The sequence below is a fragment of the Ahaetulla prasina genome, chromosome 11, assembly GCF_028640845.1.
Source record: "Ahaetulla prasina isolate Xishuangbanna chromosome 11, ASM2864084v1, whole genome shotgun sequence".
In the NCBI taxonomy this organism is placed as follows: Eukaryota; Metazoa; Chordata; class Lepidosauria; order Squamata; family Colubridae; genus Ahaetulla; species Ahaetulla prasina.
This window is the reverse complement of record NC_080549.1, coordinates 24,745,362-24,762,394: the sequence shown is the minus strand read 5'-3', so window position 1 is coordinate 24,762,394 and position 17,033 is coordinate 24,745,362. Positions and strand designations below refer to the sequence as shown.

Below are 17,033 nucleotides of genomic sequence, written 5' to 3'. Positions count from 1 at the left end.
TGATCCCCATATTATAAAAAAACTGTACGTACTCTGGAAAGAGTGCAGAAAAGAGCATCAAAGATGATTAGGGGACATGAGGCTAAAATATATAAGATGAATGATTGCAAAAATTGGATTTGTCCAATCTAGTGAAAAGAAGAATTATGGGTGATATGATAGCAGTGTTCCAGTATTTGAGAGGCTTCCACAAAGAAGAGGGGTCCAATTATTTTCCAAAGCACCAGAAGGCAAGACAAGAAACAATGGATGGAAACTAATTAAGGAGAGAAGCAACCTGGAATTAAGAAGAAATTTTCTAACAATGAGAACAATTAACTGGTGGAAGGGCTTGCCTTCAGAAATTGGATGCTCAATCACTGGAGGCTTTTAAGAAGAGACTGGACAGCCATTTGTCTAGAATGGTATAGGGTCCCCTGCCTGAATAGAAGAAGTTGGAGTAGAAAACCGCTAACTAGGTGGCTCAGGCACTGAGCTTGTCAATCAGAAAGGTCGGCAGTTCTGTGGTTCGAATCCCTAGTACAAGCCTCCTGCGTGAGCAGGGGGTTGTTCTAGATGATCTCCAAGGTCCCTTCCAACTCTATTATTCTATTCTGTTATTTTCTCATTGCTGCTTGATGCCTGCCCCTAGCCGTATCTGGGCCGTTTCCTTTTTTCGGCAGATATTAAGTTGAGAATGAGAAGCAGGTGAGAGTCACAGGAGGAGTAAAGATGAGGTTCTGGTATCTTGAAGGGGAAAAAAAAGATTGGAATTTTTAGCTTTTATTGGGGAGGAGTGATCCATCAAGCTTCCCTTCAACTGGGCAAGACCATGAACTGCTCAGGTGTAAGGAGAATTTCCAACTCTTGATTGTGCTTACAGGAAGTTCTCAACTTACAGCAGTTCATTTAGGTAAAGATAAAGGTTCCCCTCGCACATACGTGCTAGTCATTCCTGACTCTAGGGGGGCGGTGCTCATCTCCGTTTCAAAGCCGAAGAGCCAGCGCTGTCCGAAGACGTCTCCGTGGTCATGTGTCCAGCATGACTCAACGCCGAAGGTGCACGGAACGCTGTTCCCTTCCCACCAAAGGTGGTCCGTGTTTTTCTACTTGCATTTTTTACATGCTTTCGAACTGCTAGGTTGGCAGAAGCTGGGACAAGGAACGGGAGCTCACCCCGTTACACGGCAGCATCCCCATGATCAACATTCAGGTGCTTGGCAACTGACTCATATTTATGATGGTTGAAGTGATCGTGTGATCACCTTTTTTTGTGGATCATGTGATTACCGTTTTGTAATCTTCTGACAAGCAAGGTCAATAGGGAAATCAGATTCACTTCACAATCATCTTATTAACTTAACAACTGCAGAGATTCGCTTAACAATTGTGGCAAGAAAGGTGGTAAAATGGGTCAAAATTCACTTAACTTTGCAATTGAAATTTGGGGCTCAATTGTAGTCTTAAGCAGAGGACCACCTTACATTCCTTAAAGGCAGAGGCTCTTCAGACCTTTTCTTCTGGGTCTCTGACCACTTGGACAAAGTTCTTGCTTAGGAGATAAGCTAAGAGGCCTCCCTGCTATCTCTTGGATATTTATATCTCATTTCCTCTCCATTCTTTTTCTGGCTTACTTGCAATCTCTCACAGGAAGATATTTTTTTATTAAAACACATCTGTTAACCTATTAGAGACTAGACTCGACTAGCGAAGAAGATTTACGAATACCAGCTGGCTGTCAGAAGGCATTTAACTCTTTCATCTCATGACACATGGACAAACTCAACCACAGTTTCGGCTGGGAAACTGAGCCTCCTAAAGCAAGTTAAATCCAAAAGAAGATCAAATTCCTGGAAGTTTGGCATTCAGACAAATTAATCATCAGTAGACACATAGCGATAAACCACATTTGTGCAGCATTCAAAAGAGATAATAATAAAACCTAGAAAGGAAAAAGAATAGAACACATCCCTTCCAGTAGCCAACATCCAGATAAGCAGGGATTAACACCAGACAAATAGTCAACCAGAAAACAATATCCTAATCAAGGGCCTACCAAGGACCAGCAGATTAAACTACTGTGCATAATCAGGGAGCAAACCAAACATCTACTAGCACTGATGATGTTTATGATGATAATGGGTCATAAAATATCTGCAGGCAAACCATCAAGCTCAAAGAGCACCAAGAATGTATATTTTTGCAACCTGGGCAGGGCCAATTCTAAACTTGGCCTACCATCATGCCATATGTATTTTTCTCTGTTTCTAATACAAAATATGAGCTCTTCTGTCAAGCACTGGGGAAATCAGGAGATTCTGGCAGTTCAAATGAATATAAAGATTTATTGCAAGCTTAAGCTTCTGCAAGAATCTGACCAACTAGCAGTCAAGGGAAATGAGCGGGAGATAAGAAAGGCATTGAAAGTGGGCCACACTTAAATCTCTTCCCTCAGGTTCAGCCTGTTGCATCTCCTACATCTGCTCTGGAACCCAATTCCATCATGTAAGGCATTGCCTGATTTGCAAATTCGTACTTAATTTTGCTACCTTGAGATGCTGCTTTCTATGCTGTCGGGGCCTAAAGAACAAACAAATCTGTCTCTTCTCGCTATCTCTAACCTTCTCCCTCTCCTTCCTTTGTTTAATGCAGGAGTCTGCAAACTTGGCTCTTTTAAGACTTGTGGACTTCGGCTGAGGAACTCTGGGAGTTGAAGTCCACAAGTCTTAAAAGAGCCACGTTTGCAGACCCCTGGTTTAATGCATTAGCCAGAATGCTGTGTAGGATGATTACAAATTGAAAAATCACTGGACGGTTCTCTTCTAGTACCCTGGTTTATGCTCTGCAGTGGGAGTGATGTGAATTAATTGATGCTGACCCCACATTACCTTTCCCTGTTCTTTCTCTCTTCATCTAAATGCCTGCATTTAATTTAGCAGCTTCAGGTGTTGATTAATCAGCCATTCCATCATGTGCAATTTCCAATGCCGACTTGCTAATGAGACCTTCAAGGTAAACCTGATGGTGAACTGCTTTGTGAGGAGGAAACTCTTCAGGCCTCTGCTGCTAAAGGTCCAGGTGTGAAGATTTCCTGTTAAATAAGAAACTATTAAACTTAGATGTTTGTCAGCAGACATCAGAAAGCCATGGATTAGCATCCCGCTGGATTGACGTTGGCACCGAGAAGGTTCTTCAAAAAAATTTTTGGGTGAAGGTTATTAACTGAACACAATTAGGCCAAACTCTTTTCAGCAACTGCAGTTTTTCAGAATCAATCAATCCCTGGATGCCGTCTCCCCTTGAATTCACTCTCATGGCATGAAGTCAAGTAACTTGTGCAAGGAGTAAGACCAATTTATGAAGACAAGAACTCTCAGTAACTCTTAAATATGATCTACCTTCAAAAGCTGTCTCCCTTATGAAGAGTAGTTGCAGGAGATGGGAAGCTCCTGGCTTTATTACATACAGTAGGTAATGAATGCTCCATCACTAGAGGGTTTCAAGAAGAGTTTGGACAGCCATTTGTCTGGAATAGTATAGAGTCTCCTGCTTGAGCAGAGGTTGGGCTAGAAAACCTCCTCAGTCTCTTCCAAGCTTTCTAGCTACAGTTATGTAAATCAATTACAGCTGTTCAGTTAGTAGCACGGTTGTTAAGTGAATCTAACTTCCTCAATGACTTTGCTTGTCAGAAGGTTGCAAAAGGTTGCAAATGATCCTGAGGAACTGTAGTCGTCATAAACTTGGCATTCCAGTGGCCAAGCATCTGAATTTTGATCATGTGACCATGAGGATGCTATAATGGTTGTAAGTGTGAAAAATTGTCATAAGTCAGTGGTTTGGAGTCCCTTAGTGCCCACTAAGTCCAGCCCCCCTTGAATTCCATGAACCCTTAGGTACCAGCTGTACGCGGATGACACCCAGCTGTACTTTTCCACACCGGGCCACCCCAACGAAGCTATCGAAGTGCTGTCCCGGTGTCTGGAAGCCGTACGGGTCTGGATGGGGAGAAACAGGCTCAAGCTCAATCCCTCCAAGACAGAGTGGCTGTGGATGCCGGCATCCCGGTACAGTCAGCTGAGTCCACGGCTGACTGTTGGAGGCGAGTCATTGGCCCCGATGGAGAGGGTGCGCAACTTGAGCGTCCTCCTGGATGAACGGCTTTCTCTGGAAGATCATTTGACGGCCGTCTCCAGGAGAGCGTTCTACCAGGTTCGCCTGGTGCGTCAGTTGCGCCCCTTTCTAGACCGGGATGCCCTATGCACGGTCACTCACGCCCTCGTGACGTCTCGCCTGGATTACTGCAATGCTCTCTACATGGGGCTCCCCTTGAAGGGCATCCGGAGGCTGCAGTTAGTCCAGAATGCGGCTGCGGGTGATAGAGGGAGCCCTCGTGGCTCCTGTGATGACACCTATCCTGCGCAGACTGCACTGGCTACCTGTGGCCTTCCGGGTGCGCTTCAAGGTCTTGTAACCACCTTTAAAGCGCCCATGGCATAGGGCCGGGCTATTTACGGGACCGCCTACTGCTACCGAATACCTCTCACCGACCTGCGCCTCACAGAGAGGGACTCTCAGGTGCCGCCAGCGAGGCAGTGTCGTCTGGCGAAGCCCAGGGGAAGGGCCTTCTCTGTGGGGGCTCCCACCCTCTGGAACGAACTACCCCCAGGACTTCGTCAACTTCCGGACCTCCGAACCTTCCGTCGCGAGCTTAAAACACACTTATTTATCTGCGCAGGACTGGATTAGATTTTAAATTTATTGGTTTTAAATGGGTTTTATTTTTTATATTGTTTTTAAACATTCGGCCTTTTAGAATAAGTTTTTTAATTGTTATTTTAATCTGTATTTATGTGTTTTTATTGGCCTGTGAACCACCCTGAGTCCTTCGGGAGATAGGGCGGTATATAAATACGATTAATAAATAAATAATAAATAAATAAATAAATAGTGCCAATTTGCCTTGACCGTTGATAAATCAGATTCTTATGTATAGAAAGTAGTAATAAACAAAGTGCTTTGAACTCAATCCCTGTTCCTGGTTATTTGGGCCTGACATTTACGATGCAGATTCGAAATTCCAATGGTCAATATCCTCCCATGGTTACATGACCACACTTCAGGCCTCAGCAACAGAATTCACGGCTATTTGCAGTGCCCCAGGGTCACATGATTGCATTCTATGACAGTTTTGCCAAAAAAACCAGCATTTATTTCCTGTTTACTGCAAAACTGGCCCATAGCAAACCATGGATCTGTAGCATGTCACTTTACAATCGTGGTGTTCACTTTAAAGAGGGCGCAGTGGTTAGAATGTAGTACTGCAGGCTACTTCTGACTGCCAGCTGCCAGCAGTTTGAGTCTCACTGACTGAAGGTTGACTCCACCTTGCATCCTTCCCAGGTCAGTAAAATGATGACCCAGATTATTGCGGGCAAGATGCTGACTCTGTAAACTGCTTAGAGGGGGCTGTAAAAGCACTGTGAAGTGGTATATAAGTCTCAGTGCTATTGCTATTAAAATTTGGTCACCGGGACCAGAGGTTTAGTCTTCCAAGCTTTCAGACTTGTGTTGGAGCCCATCCTCAGGGAACTTCTCTCTACCAGTCTCTATTACGTCCCCATTTGAGGACTGACTGTAAACTGATTAATCATTTCCGTCATTGTAACCAGACGTAACCAGCTGTTTTATGTTAGGATCAGGGTATCCTTTATGGTGGTGGGCTTCTGTAACATCCCAAGAAAAGACCACACGCATCAGCTATGAGGTCTCTTAAGCTTCAAAGAAGGCTAGCATCATTTTGCTCTCCTTTCTATGCTTTGCTATTGGCAGAACTGGAGAGCCCTAATTTTCAGCGTGCCTAATGCAGCTTTCTGGAAAAGGTTGAAAAAGAGAAGCATTTCAATGAGACACAGCTGGGTAGCTCGGCATTCAGCTCCATCAGTCACTCCCCAAAAGTTTGTTTCCTTCTCCGGCTGCTTAATGAATAGAAGTAGGAAGAAGGAAATGGTCTTTCCATGTTGTCATGAAATCTCGTGGGTCAAAATTATCGGGGTCTTTCTGCAGAGTTCCGTTGGGACAGGATGGAGCTCAGAGTTCAACTTGTTGGTCATTTCTGGTATGTCCATTTCTTTTCTTCTTTTTGGACTGGAACAGGCAAGCTGACCCCGTGAGAGCAGAAAAAGGCCTTTGCTTGCCCTGTTAATTGGCAGCTGTTTCAATTCCTTTCAAGTGGGCCGTTAAATGCAGCCTCTCCCATATTTCCTGTCCTTGTGGGGCCTGGTAGCCCATCTGTGGAATCCAGAAGACAGTCAATGGGTAGGACATGTGGAGAGCCTTGATAATGGATCTAGAAGAGCTTCCTTCCAATACAAATCAATAAAGGAGAATATTTGTGGCTTAGGGTTGAAATGAAGGGACCTTGGTGCTTTCTGAGCTTGGTTGTTTTTTTGTTTTGTTTTTTTTATTTGTCACAACATTATATACAAGCACATACAATGAAAGGAAACAATAGGACAGGAACGGTAGGCACTTTTGTGCACTTATGCACGCCCCTTATAGTCCTCTTAGGAATGGTCAATGGTAGATAGTTTTTGGTTAAAGCTTTTGGGAGTTTGAGAAGAGACCCACAGAGTCAGGTAGTGTATTCCAAGCACTAATAACTCCGTTACAGAAGTCATATTTTCTGCAATCAAGATTGAAGCGGTTAACATTAAGTTTGAATCTATTGTTTGCTCTTGTATTATTGCGACTGAAGCTGAAGTAGTCTTTAACAGGAAGGACATTGCAATAGATGATTCTGTGTGTTAAACACAGGTCATGTCGGAGTCGGCGGAGTTCTAAATTTTCTAATCCCAGGATTTCAAGTCTGGTGGTATAAGGTATTTTGTTGTTTACAGAGGAGCGGAGAACTCTTCTTGTAAAATATTTCTGGACTCGTTCAATTGTATTAATGTCAGAGATGTGGTATGGGTTCCAGACAGGTGAGCTGTATTCAAGAATAGGTCTAGCAAATGTTTTGTATGCTCTGGTTAGTCGTGTTGAGTTTTTGGAAAAGAAGCTATGCAAAATTAGGTTTACAACTCTTAGAGCCTTTTTTGCTATGTAGTTGCAGTGGGCTTTGGCACTTTTGTTTTCTTGCAGATGTCTCATTACTCACTAGGTAACATCATCAATGCTATTATGCTAATAATCAGTGCTGATGATATTACCTAGTTTGGGTAATGAAACATCTGCAAGAAACCAGCCAAGTTCGGAGAGCACCCTCACACTGGAAATCTTTCCTCCCAAATCAACATGATCAAAAGGTCAAGAAGATCAAACAAGTTTATGAAAGTTTCAGGCACAAAAATCCTCCTGCCATCTTTCTACCACCTCATCAGTGAAGCAAGAAAACATGCGTTCAGCATTTCTTTTACATGATTATCTGGATAAAACCTTTACGGGCAAAGGGTGATCTTCTTGGTATTGGAGGCAAGGTGACCAGGGTGAATATGCTGTCTTTCTTTGCATAATCTCTCTCCATGGTTTCCTCTGCTTCCATTGAATTGCAAGAAAATACAGGGTGACCTGTTCCCCATTATTTTTCCCCTAGTTTAGATGGCTTGGGCAGCCAAGAGGCCCCAGAGTGAGAGACAGAGGTCTAACAGAAGCATCAGCACCAACAGTGGTACCTTCTCTGAACTCCAGTGATAGTCAATTCAAAAAGACCATCAAGAGAAATTTGAAAGATGCTCTTAAGATGGCTCCAGTCTGGGTCGATCACCAGGATCCAGCAGTTTAGTCTTCTGAGCTTTCAGGTTCATACTGGAGCCCATCCTCAGGGAACTTCTCTCTACCAGAATATGTGGTTTGGGCTATTCTATGTGTAGTATTTATGTGGTGCCTGGTTGTGTGTGGGTTTTTATTTGCTGAGTTGGGTGTTGATGACTGGCTATTAAGTCATTGATTTTTGTTTCCTTGTGCTGCCAAGTCCTCGGTTCCTAAATACCTGAGAAACAGGTGATAAATCAGCACTCCTGTTGACTGATAAGAGGCCTGTTTCCCAGGCTTCAATCATTTCCTGGCTATCTTTGTACCTGCTCAGCCAAAAATCTTAGTAGATGCAAAATTGAATGTATGTCCTCTTAAAAGAGCCTGGGAATAAGGTAGAAAACAAGGTTTTGAATTCTTTTCTGCTCCGCCAGTTTCACTCTTTGACTAGCAATGGATTCAGTACAACTGCAGTGATTCACTTAACATCCATGGCATAACGGTCATAAAATCAAGCATGACTCACCTAGCAACTGTCTCATTTAGCAACAGAAATTCTGCTCTCAATTATGGTTGTAAGTCAAGGTCTATCTGTAATGCTCTCTCAAAACTAACATCTCCAGCATCTTTTAGGGTCCCCAAGAAATTAGACACCACTTGATGCTTGAGTTCCCCTGTTAGGAAGTCATTAAGATTGCTCTAACAGCTGTTGCCCATGGTCAAGGATGTTGGGTCACGTGGGTGTCTGATTTATATGCTGCTCCTCACTCAAAGCAGCTGGGCTTCCTTTAAGGATGGGCAATATTCTCTTGAGTACGTACTGAAAAAAGGATTGGGAGTTGATCAAGCAACACAGAAAGAAAGAAAAATTTCCTTTTGCCTCTGAGATTGCTTATATGCCGGAGGGTACAAACCCTGCTCTCAGATTCCTGGTTGTGTGTTTCTGTTATTTCTACATAATGAAAGAAGGCTGGTAATGTAAAATGATGAAAAGATTAGACCAACCCTTTCAATCTCAGCAACTTTTAAGATGTGAGGCTTTCAACTACAACGTGGTTAGCTGGGGAATTCTGGGAGTTGAAATCCTCACATCTTAAAGTTCTACGGTTGAGAAATCCTGGGGTTAGATAAAGAGCTCTGTTCCCATCTCAGCTACCAAATCCATTCCTTGATTTTGGGGTCAGTCTCCATCTCCCAACACAAATCTACCTGGCAAAGTTTCGTGAGAGCTAGTTACAAACCTGGTAGATGCAATAGCCACCATTTAGACTTTGGTTTGTTTTGAACATGGTGTGAAAGGTATGTGAGAGTTTAGTTGCCCTCAACACATTTGGCTTATTCATGGTTCAGTCTATTGAAACAACCCAGGAAACAGGGTAATCAGTAATCAAACTAAAATAATGTACTGGATTCCAAATTGGGGACAGTCTTTAAGAAAGGGCTCTGAGCTGTCCCATGGAATGAAAATATTGTTTATTCTCTCTGCAAACTCATAAAAATCCTTCTTGGTACCCAAATATTACCAAATGTGAATGCATCTATTCCCATGTTAACTTTGGGTACTTTCTCCCCACCACCACTTATTAAACTGATGATGTCACCTAGTTGGGTCATGAAATGTCTCAAGAGAGCACCAGAGACCACACTTATTAAATTTCTGCAAAGTTCAGTTTTTTAACGAAAGCACCTTGGAAATAACATTTCGAAAGAAAATGAAACCTTCTCTCTTCTCTTTATTGCAGGCTTGGTCCACTGACTCCTCACCAAGATGCCATTGGTGAAGCGTAATATCGAGCCCCGCCATCTGTGCCGGGGGGCCCTTCCGGATGGGGTGACCAGTGAGTTGGAGTGTGTGACCAACAGCACTTTGGCTGCCATTATTAAACAGTTGGGAAGCCTCAGTAAGTGGGCAGGTTTCGCACAACCTCCTTCACACCTGTTAGTCGAAGCAGACTGAAGTAGGGTGCAGCTCAGAGGGAGTTGGCCTTGAGAGTTTCCAAGTCCCTTTTCAGTTCCACGAACCTTACTTTAATTTAATTATTTCATTTTTTTAAAAAAATTATATGCCACCCATCCTGCTGAGAGGCAACTCTCGAAGGCTTTCAACCAAGTTGAAATGTAATTCTAGGCTGCATTAATAGAGGAATAGAATCAAGAACATGCGAAGTTCTAGTACCCTTTTACAAAGCCTTAGTAAGGCCACACCTGGAATCCTGCATCCAGTTCTGGTCTCCACAGTATAAAAAGATGTTTAGACTGGAAAGAGTGCAGAGAAGAGCAACTGAGATGATTAAGGGGCTGGAGGCTACTCATTTGGTTCAGTCTATTGCATCAACCCAGGAAATGGGCTAATTCAGTAATCAGGCTAAAATAACATACAGGCAGTCCTTGACTTGCAACGGTTCATTTAGTGACTGTTGAAAGTTACAACGGCAAAAAATACTTATGACCATTTTTCACAGTTACAACCTTTGCAGCATCCCTATGATCAAGTGATCAGAATTTGAATGCTTGTCAACTGACCCACCTTTATGACCACTGCTGTGTCCCGGAGTCATATGATCCCCTTTTGTGACCTTCTCACAAGCGAAGTCAATGGAAGAAGCCAGATTTACTTAACAACCGGGTTACTAACTTATCAACTGCAGTGATTCACTTAACAACTGTGGCAGGAAAGATCGTAAAATGGGGCAAAACTCACTTAATGTCTCACTTAACAACAGAATTTTTGGACTCAATTGTAGTTGTAAGTCGAGGACTAACTGTACTGGACCCCAAATTGAGACAGGCCTCAAGAAATGTCTCTGAGAATGAAGTGAAAATGTTGTTTACTCTCTCTGCAAACTCATGAAAATCTCTCTTGGTACCCAGATGGAACCAAACTAAAATGCATCTCTCCATATTTCCATATTAACTTTAGGTACTTTCTTTTTCTTCTTACCTTACTTTACCTATTGATTGGATGCTGCAAGAAAAAATAATAATAAAATTGATGTTTTTAACATTTTTATCAGAAGAACTGGAAAAAGAAGGAACTAGATTTTAGACCCTTTCCAAAATAACCTATCAAAAATTCTCAGCAGCCTGAACCCATTTTAAGATGGATAGTGATAACCTGGTTGCTTAATATTATTTGCAAAGTACAAACAGCATCATTTGCCTTTTGCCCAACATTGGGGGATGGGTGTGTGTGTGCAGGATTTGAAGTGTAAGAAGTCACAATTATTTCACATCTGATTTTTTTTAAAAAAACAACAGGTTTGCACCTTTCTTCAGTGCTGTGCATTATTTTGATCCCCTTCCTTGGGCAAAGTGAGCAACAAAGCGAGTTATCATATTCATGCTTTCCCAAGGATTGGAAATTGTCCCACTAGGTCCATCCCAGAGTTCAGAAACCAGGACCAAACTGGAACTGCTCACATTGATTAGGGTTGGAGCCTTTTCCTCTGCTGAATTGATCTTGTCTGCCTGTATTGATTAATTATCTGCAAAGCCAACAGTAGCATTTGAAGGTCAGCTGGTATTGAAGGCTGGTGTTCCTGTGGCTTTTTCCACAGCAGAGTGTAAAAAGGGGGTTCTGTGTGCCTCTGAAACATTGATCTCCAGAAGTGAATCGTCTCTAGAGAGAATAGGTTAATAGGGGCATGGTGGCCTAGCGGTTAAGATGCAGGGCTTGTGGACCAGAAGGTTAGCAGTTTGAGACCCGAGCACCATATGACAGGGTGAGTTCCCGTTACTTGCCTCTGCTCCTGCCCACCTAGCAGTTAAAGAACATGCAAATGCAAGTAGATGAATAGGTACCACTTCATTGGGAAGGTAACAGTGTTCCATGCACATCGACATGTGGTCATGCTGGCCACATGACCACGGAAGTGATGACGGGATCCCCTTTTGCAGCCTTCTGACAAGTAAAGTCAATGGGGAAACCAGATTCATTTAATAACCATGTTACTAAAACAACTACAGCTATTCACTTAACAAGTGTAGGAAGAAAGGTGGTTAAAATGGGGCAAAACTCTCTTAACAACCGTTTCGCTTAGCAATAGAAATTTTGGGCTCAGTTGTGGTCATAAGTCAAAGACTGCCTGTATCTGATTGGCTGACTAGAGAGAGCGTTAGTCCAAACTAACAACAGTACTAGTTATGGATACCATCTGGAACTGTGTTTCTCAACCTGGGTGACTTGAAGTTGTGTGGACCGCAACTCCCAGAATTTCTCAGCCAGCAAAGCTGGCTGGGAAATTGTGGAACTTCAAGTCCACACATCTTAAAGTCACCCAGGTTGAGAAACACTAATCTAGATCAGGGGTCCCCAACTTGGCAACTTTAAGCCTGGTGGACTTCAACTCCCAGAATTCTGGGAGTTGAAGTCCTCCAGGCTTAAAGTTGCCAAGGTTGGGGACCCCTGATCTAGAACATCTCACCCAGCGATTGTTTATGATGGCTTCTCCTTCCAGTTTCCAAAAATCTTTTTGGAAAGCCATCCCTATCTCTGCAGACCTCCAATGGGCTTCTCTTTTAACTCCTCCTCTCAGGTAGACATGCTGAAGATATTTTTGGAGAACTCTTCAACGAAGCCAATAGCTTTTATTTGCGGATGAACTCCTTGCAGGAACGGGTGGATCTTTTGGTGATCAAGGTTACTCAGCTGGATTCCACGGTGGAAGAAGGTACTTGATTGGTCAGATTTAGTAAGATTCTCAGTCATCCAGGTCTTGGTTGCCCCAAAGGTGCTTTTTCAAAAGGCAACTGGACTTTGTTTTTCCTTGAAGACATTTTGTTTCTCATCCAAGAAGCTTCTTCTGTTTTGACTGAATGGTGGAGGATGGAATGACCTGATGCCTCCAAGGAATATAAATCCTTCCATTCTCCACATTCAGTCAGAATGAGAAGCGAAACATCTTCAAGGGAAAGCAAAGTCCCAGCTGCCTTTTGAGATGATGGTCAGATTGAATAGATTTTTATTGTTCAGCCTTGCCTTTTTCTCTTTTTCTCTCTGTGTGAGTCATATTTCATCCCTTCTTTGAGAAATATCATCCCCGCCTCACATCCCCTTCAGTGCCTCCTTATTATCTTCTGGCAAAGATGACTTTGGAAGCCACGGCATGGCCACATGGTCTGAGATTGTGTGCAAAATCTACCCAGCCTTGATAGTAGATCTGAGAAGATCCCTCTCTCCTCACCCCAACTGTTTAGTCTTAATGCTGTAGACTTTTTTCCCCTAACTTTCTGCATAGCACGCAATATAATAATGGATTTTTATTTATGATAATATTTCTGCTTCCTATCATCTGCTGGCTAAAAACCAGTTATTAATAAAATCACATTTAAAATTGTTAGTAACTATCAATATCTTGCATCAACTATCCAGCAGGTTGTTTATGGAGATTCTCAATCATCCAGGTAAAGATATTTTTTCAAGAGGCAACTGGGTTTTCTGTTTTTTTTTTTTCTGAAGATGTTTCGCTTCTCATCCAAGAAGCTTCTTCAGTTCTGACTGAATGGTGGAGAATAGAAGGATTGATGTTCCTTCCAGTCATCTGATCATTAGTGCTCTCTCTGAGAGCCGTTGAGCCACTTGGAGGTTTATCTTGCCCTCAGAATCACCTGAATAGTCCAATTGATTGTGGAAATGGCCTCAACGACTCTCAGAAAGAGTGCTAATGACCAGAGGACTGAAAAGAATATAAATCCTTCCATCCTCCACCATTCAGTCAGAACTGAAGAAGTTTCTTGGACAAGAAGCAAAATGTCTTCAGAGAAAACCAAAGAAAGTCCCATTGCCTCTTGAAAAAGCACCTTTAGGATATCCAGCAGGTTTTGCAGGGGGCCGTGTGTGTGTGTGCCTGTGTGTTTTGTGTATGAGATAGGATCGTGAGCATACCTTAAAGAGTGCCTGGTTTGTGTCTTCCAGTCTCCCTGCAGGATATCAACATGCGGAAAGCTTTCAAGAGCTCTACCATCCAGAACCAGCAGGTGGTGTCGCGCAATTCGATCCCTAATCCCGTGATGGAGATGTACCAGCGTTGTGATAAGCCTCCGCCCTTGAATATCCTCACTCCGTACAGGTAGAGTGGGGGAGGGACACTGCTGGTGGTGGCTTTGCACCCATTACAAGGCAGAGCAGGGCTCCCCAACCTGGGCTACTTTAAGACCGGTGGACTTCAGCTCCCAGAATTCCCCAGCCAGTATGGCTGACTGGGGAATTCTGGGAGCTGAAATCCACACGTCTTAAAGTGGCCCAGGTTGGTGACCCTGTCTTAGAGGAAGGACTTTGACCAGGGATAGGCTGCAGGTCTTTGGGACAACAGTTGCACAAGGTGAAAGGTCCAGGAAAGCCTTGTGGGAGGGCTACAGCAATCTTCAAAAGTTTATTATCAGTTTATAATTTGGATTATGACAAGAGGGGGGATTTATTTATTTGTTTGTTTTATTAGGTTTATATCCCGCCCATCTAACTTTGAGGTGACTCTAGGCAGCTTACAACTAAGGGAACATTTGGAGAATTATTGCTTAAAGCCTCTTGCATTGAGACATTTTCTCTCTCTTTCTTTATGAGCTAAGCAACTCTCAGTTGCCCAAATTTCAAGAGAGTATTTATTCTGCACAAAATGTAGGATACAGTATCTCTGTAAAAGTGGGACTTGCAGGATTCTGGATCTCAGTGTTCTTGCAGGATTCCACCATTCTCCTCTTCTTCTTCCTCTTCTGCTTCCTCCCCTCCCCTCCCTTCTCTTTCTCTTTCTCTCTCTCTCTTTGTTTCTCCTTCTCTCTCTCCTCCTCACCTCACCTCCCTTCTCCTTCTCCCTATCCCTTTCCCTCTCTCCTTCTACATCTCTTCCCCCTCCCCTTTTCCTCATTATCTTGTTGGGAAGAACCCAGAAAAGGATTTATCTCCTCCTCCTCCCCTCTTCCTCTTCCTCCTCCTCCTCCTCCTGATTTCCTGCCATTTCTTTATTTTCTCTTTGTTCTGAGCTGCTGGATTACTTAACATCAAGATCTCGGAATACGGAGATTTCTCTTGAGTATATATGATGATTAAAATGTTCTGTTGCAGAAGCAAAATTCTTTTTACATTCTTTGTTTTTCAAAAATTCTTCTGCTGTTTTTCTGAAATTAAAACCACTACCTAAGGTTCCCTGCCCCCTTCACTTGACTGGGCTTCTCTAGGCAAGGATCAAACCAGTGGAAGGTGGTGCTGCATCTCTGCCCATAATAAGCAACTCTCCTTTTCTTCTTTCCTTGTTCTCTTCCTTGCCCTCCTTTCCTCCTGCTTGCTATTTCAGAGACGATAAGAAAGACGGCTTAAAATTCTATACGGACCCGTCATATTTCTTTAACTTGTGGAAAGAGAAGATGTTGCAAGCCACAGAAGACAAGAGGAAAGAGAAACGCAGGCAGAAGGTAAAAACAGCTGCAGAACCTGGAATTCCTGGCAGGTAGTCCAGGTGGTCCTTCGCTTACGTCCACAATTGGCATCAGGTGGTTTGTTTGTTTTTTTGTTTACATTTATACCCCGCCCTTCTCCGAAGACTCAGGGCGGCTTACAGTGTATAAGGCAATAGTCTCATTCTATTTGTATATTTTTACAAAGTCAACTTATTGCCCCCCCCAACAATCTGGGTCCTCATTTTACCTACCTTATAAAGGATGGAAGGCTGAGTCAACCTTGGGCCGGGCTCGAACCTGCAGTAATTGCAGGCAGCTGTGTTTTAATAACAGGCTTTACCAGCGTGAGCTAAACCGGCCCCTCTTTTAAGTGAGTTGTTCCTCATTTTACAACCCTAATGAACTAATCCCTCCATAGCCCCTCCCTCATCCTGCCAGAAGCGATGAAGCCTCTGGGATAAGAAGTGAAACGTCTTCTTCTTCTTCCTTGAGGAAAAAACAGTCCAGTTGCCTTTTGAAAAAACATCTTTGAAACAGCTGTGATCTGGATGACTGAGGATCTCTGCAGATTGATTTTATGACCTTTTCTGTCACAATTTTTGAATCACTGCAGTTGTTAAGTGAGTCACATAGTGTGTTAAGCGAATCCAGCTCCCCCCATTGATTTTCCCCGTCGGAGGCCAGCCAGGAAGATTGTAGATGGTGATCACATGATCCCAGGATGCTGCAACTGTTGTAAATATGTGCTGGTTGCCAAGTCTCCAGATTTTGATCACGCAACTGTGGGGATGCTGCAACATCATGTGTGTCATTTTTTTTCAGTGCCGTTGTAGTTTTGAATGGTCATTAAATGAATGGTTATAAGTTGAGGATTAGCTGTACAGGTAAATGCAGCTAAAACTCCATCCAAAAGGCGCCTTTTTTCAAGAGGCAACTGGACTTCCTTTGTTTTTCCTTGAAGACGTTTCGCTTCTCATCCAAGAAGCTTCTTTAGAACTGATAGATTCAGCAGAACATCTGCATTTAAAAGGCACTCTTTTGAAGACAGGAAAGTCCACATTTTGGACAGAGGGTCAAAGAGGCCACCTATGTCAGAATTGAATAGCCCTCTCTCAACATAGGGGGAGAGATACGATATCATCTATCTCCAGTTCATAGTCCTTTCAACAGTTGCAAGAAGGCTTCACACTTATTTGCACCACTCAGGTGATCCTTAAGACACAGATAAACCTCCAGGTGACCTCAACGACTCTCTAAAAGAATGCAAATGACCAGCTGCCTGCAAGGAATATAATTCCTTCCATTCCCCACCAGCCAGTCAGAGCTGAAGAAGCTTCATAGATAAGAAGATAAACGTCTTCAAAGAAAAACCAAAATGTCCAGTTGTCCAAAGGTTGCCCTTTGGGACAACCATGTCCTGGATGACTGAGAATCTCCATAGATCTTCATCCAGAAATAACAGAAGATAGGAAGATGTTCATGTGGAACTAAGGAGAAAATTCCTGATAGGGAAAACAATTAATCTATGGAACAGCTTGTCTCCCAGAGTAGTGGGTGCTCCATTACTAGAGGTTTTCAGAAACAGATTGGATATCTATTTCTCCAGGATGGTATAAGGATGCCTGCTTTGGCAGGGGGTTGGACTAGAAGACCTCTAAGGTCCCTTCCAGCTTTATGATTTTATGAATATCACCTTTTTTTTTTACGAAGAAAATAAGCTTTCCAATTCCCACTCGTTGTAGGGACCAGCACTACAGATAACTCAGCAGGGGTGTGCCGCAAATTTTTATTAGTTTATCAAAATATAAAATACAAAGAGAAATGAGAATGATAGGAAAATAGGGAAGGAGAAGGAAGAAAGGAAAATGTGTAAGGGAAAGGGGAAAAGAAAAAAGACAAATATTGACTTACAAATC

At 43.0% G+C, this 17,033-nt stretch overlaps 1 protein-coding gene across 4 annotated transcripts in view; it reads left to right on the top strand.

The window, feature by feature from the left end:
- The window catches only part of LOC131205016 (actin-binding protein WASF3-like), a 59,906-nt gene that overhangs the window by 28,149 nt on the left and 14,724 nt on the right, over positions 1 to 17,033 (top strand). For 3 of the 4 annotated variants that reach the window (XM_058196801.1, XM_058196799.1, XM_058196800.1), the window contains exons 2-5: positions 9,471 to 9,629; positions 12,264 to 12,398; positions 13,643 to 13,796; positions 15,015 to 15,132. In XM_058196801.1, coding sequence (XP_058052784.1) covers positions 9,497 to 9,629; positions 12,264 to 12,398; positions 13,643 to 13,796; positions 15,015 to 15,132 — 540 coding nt within the window. In that variant the 5' untranslated portion in view covers positions 9,471 to 9,496. The remainder of the gene's footprint in view (positions 1 to 9,470; positions 9,630 to 12,263; positions 12,399 to 13,642; positions 13,797 to 15,014; positions 15,133 to 17,033) is intronic. The other variant, XM_058196802.1, reaches the window with a different exon arrangement.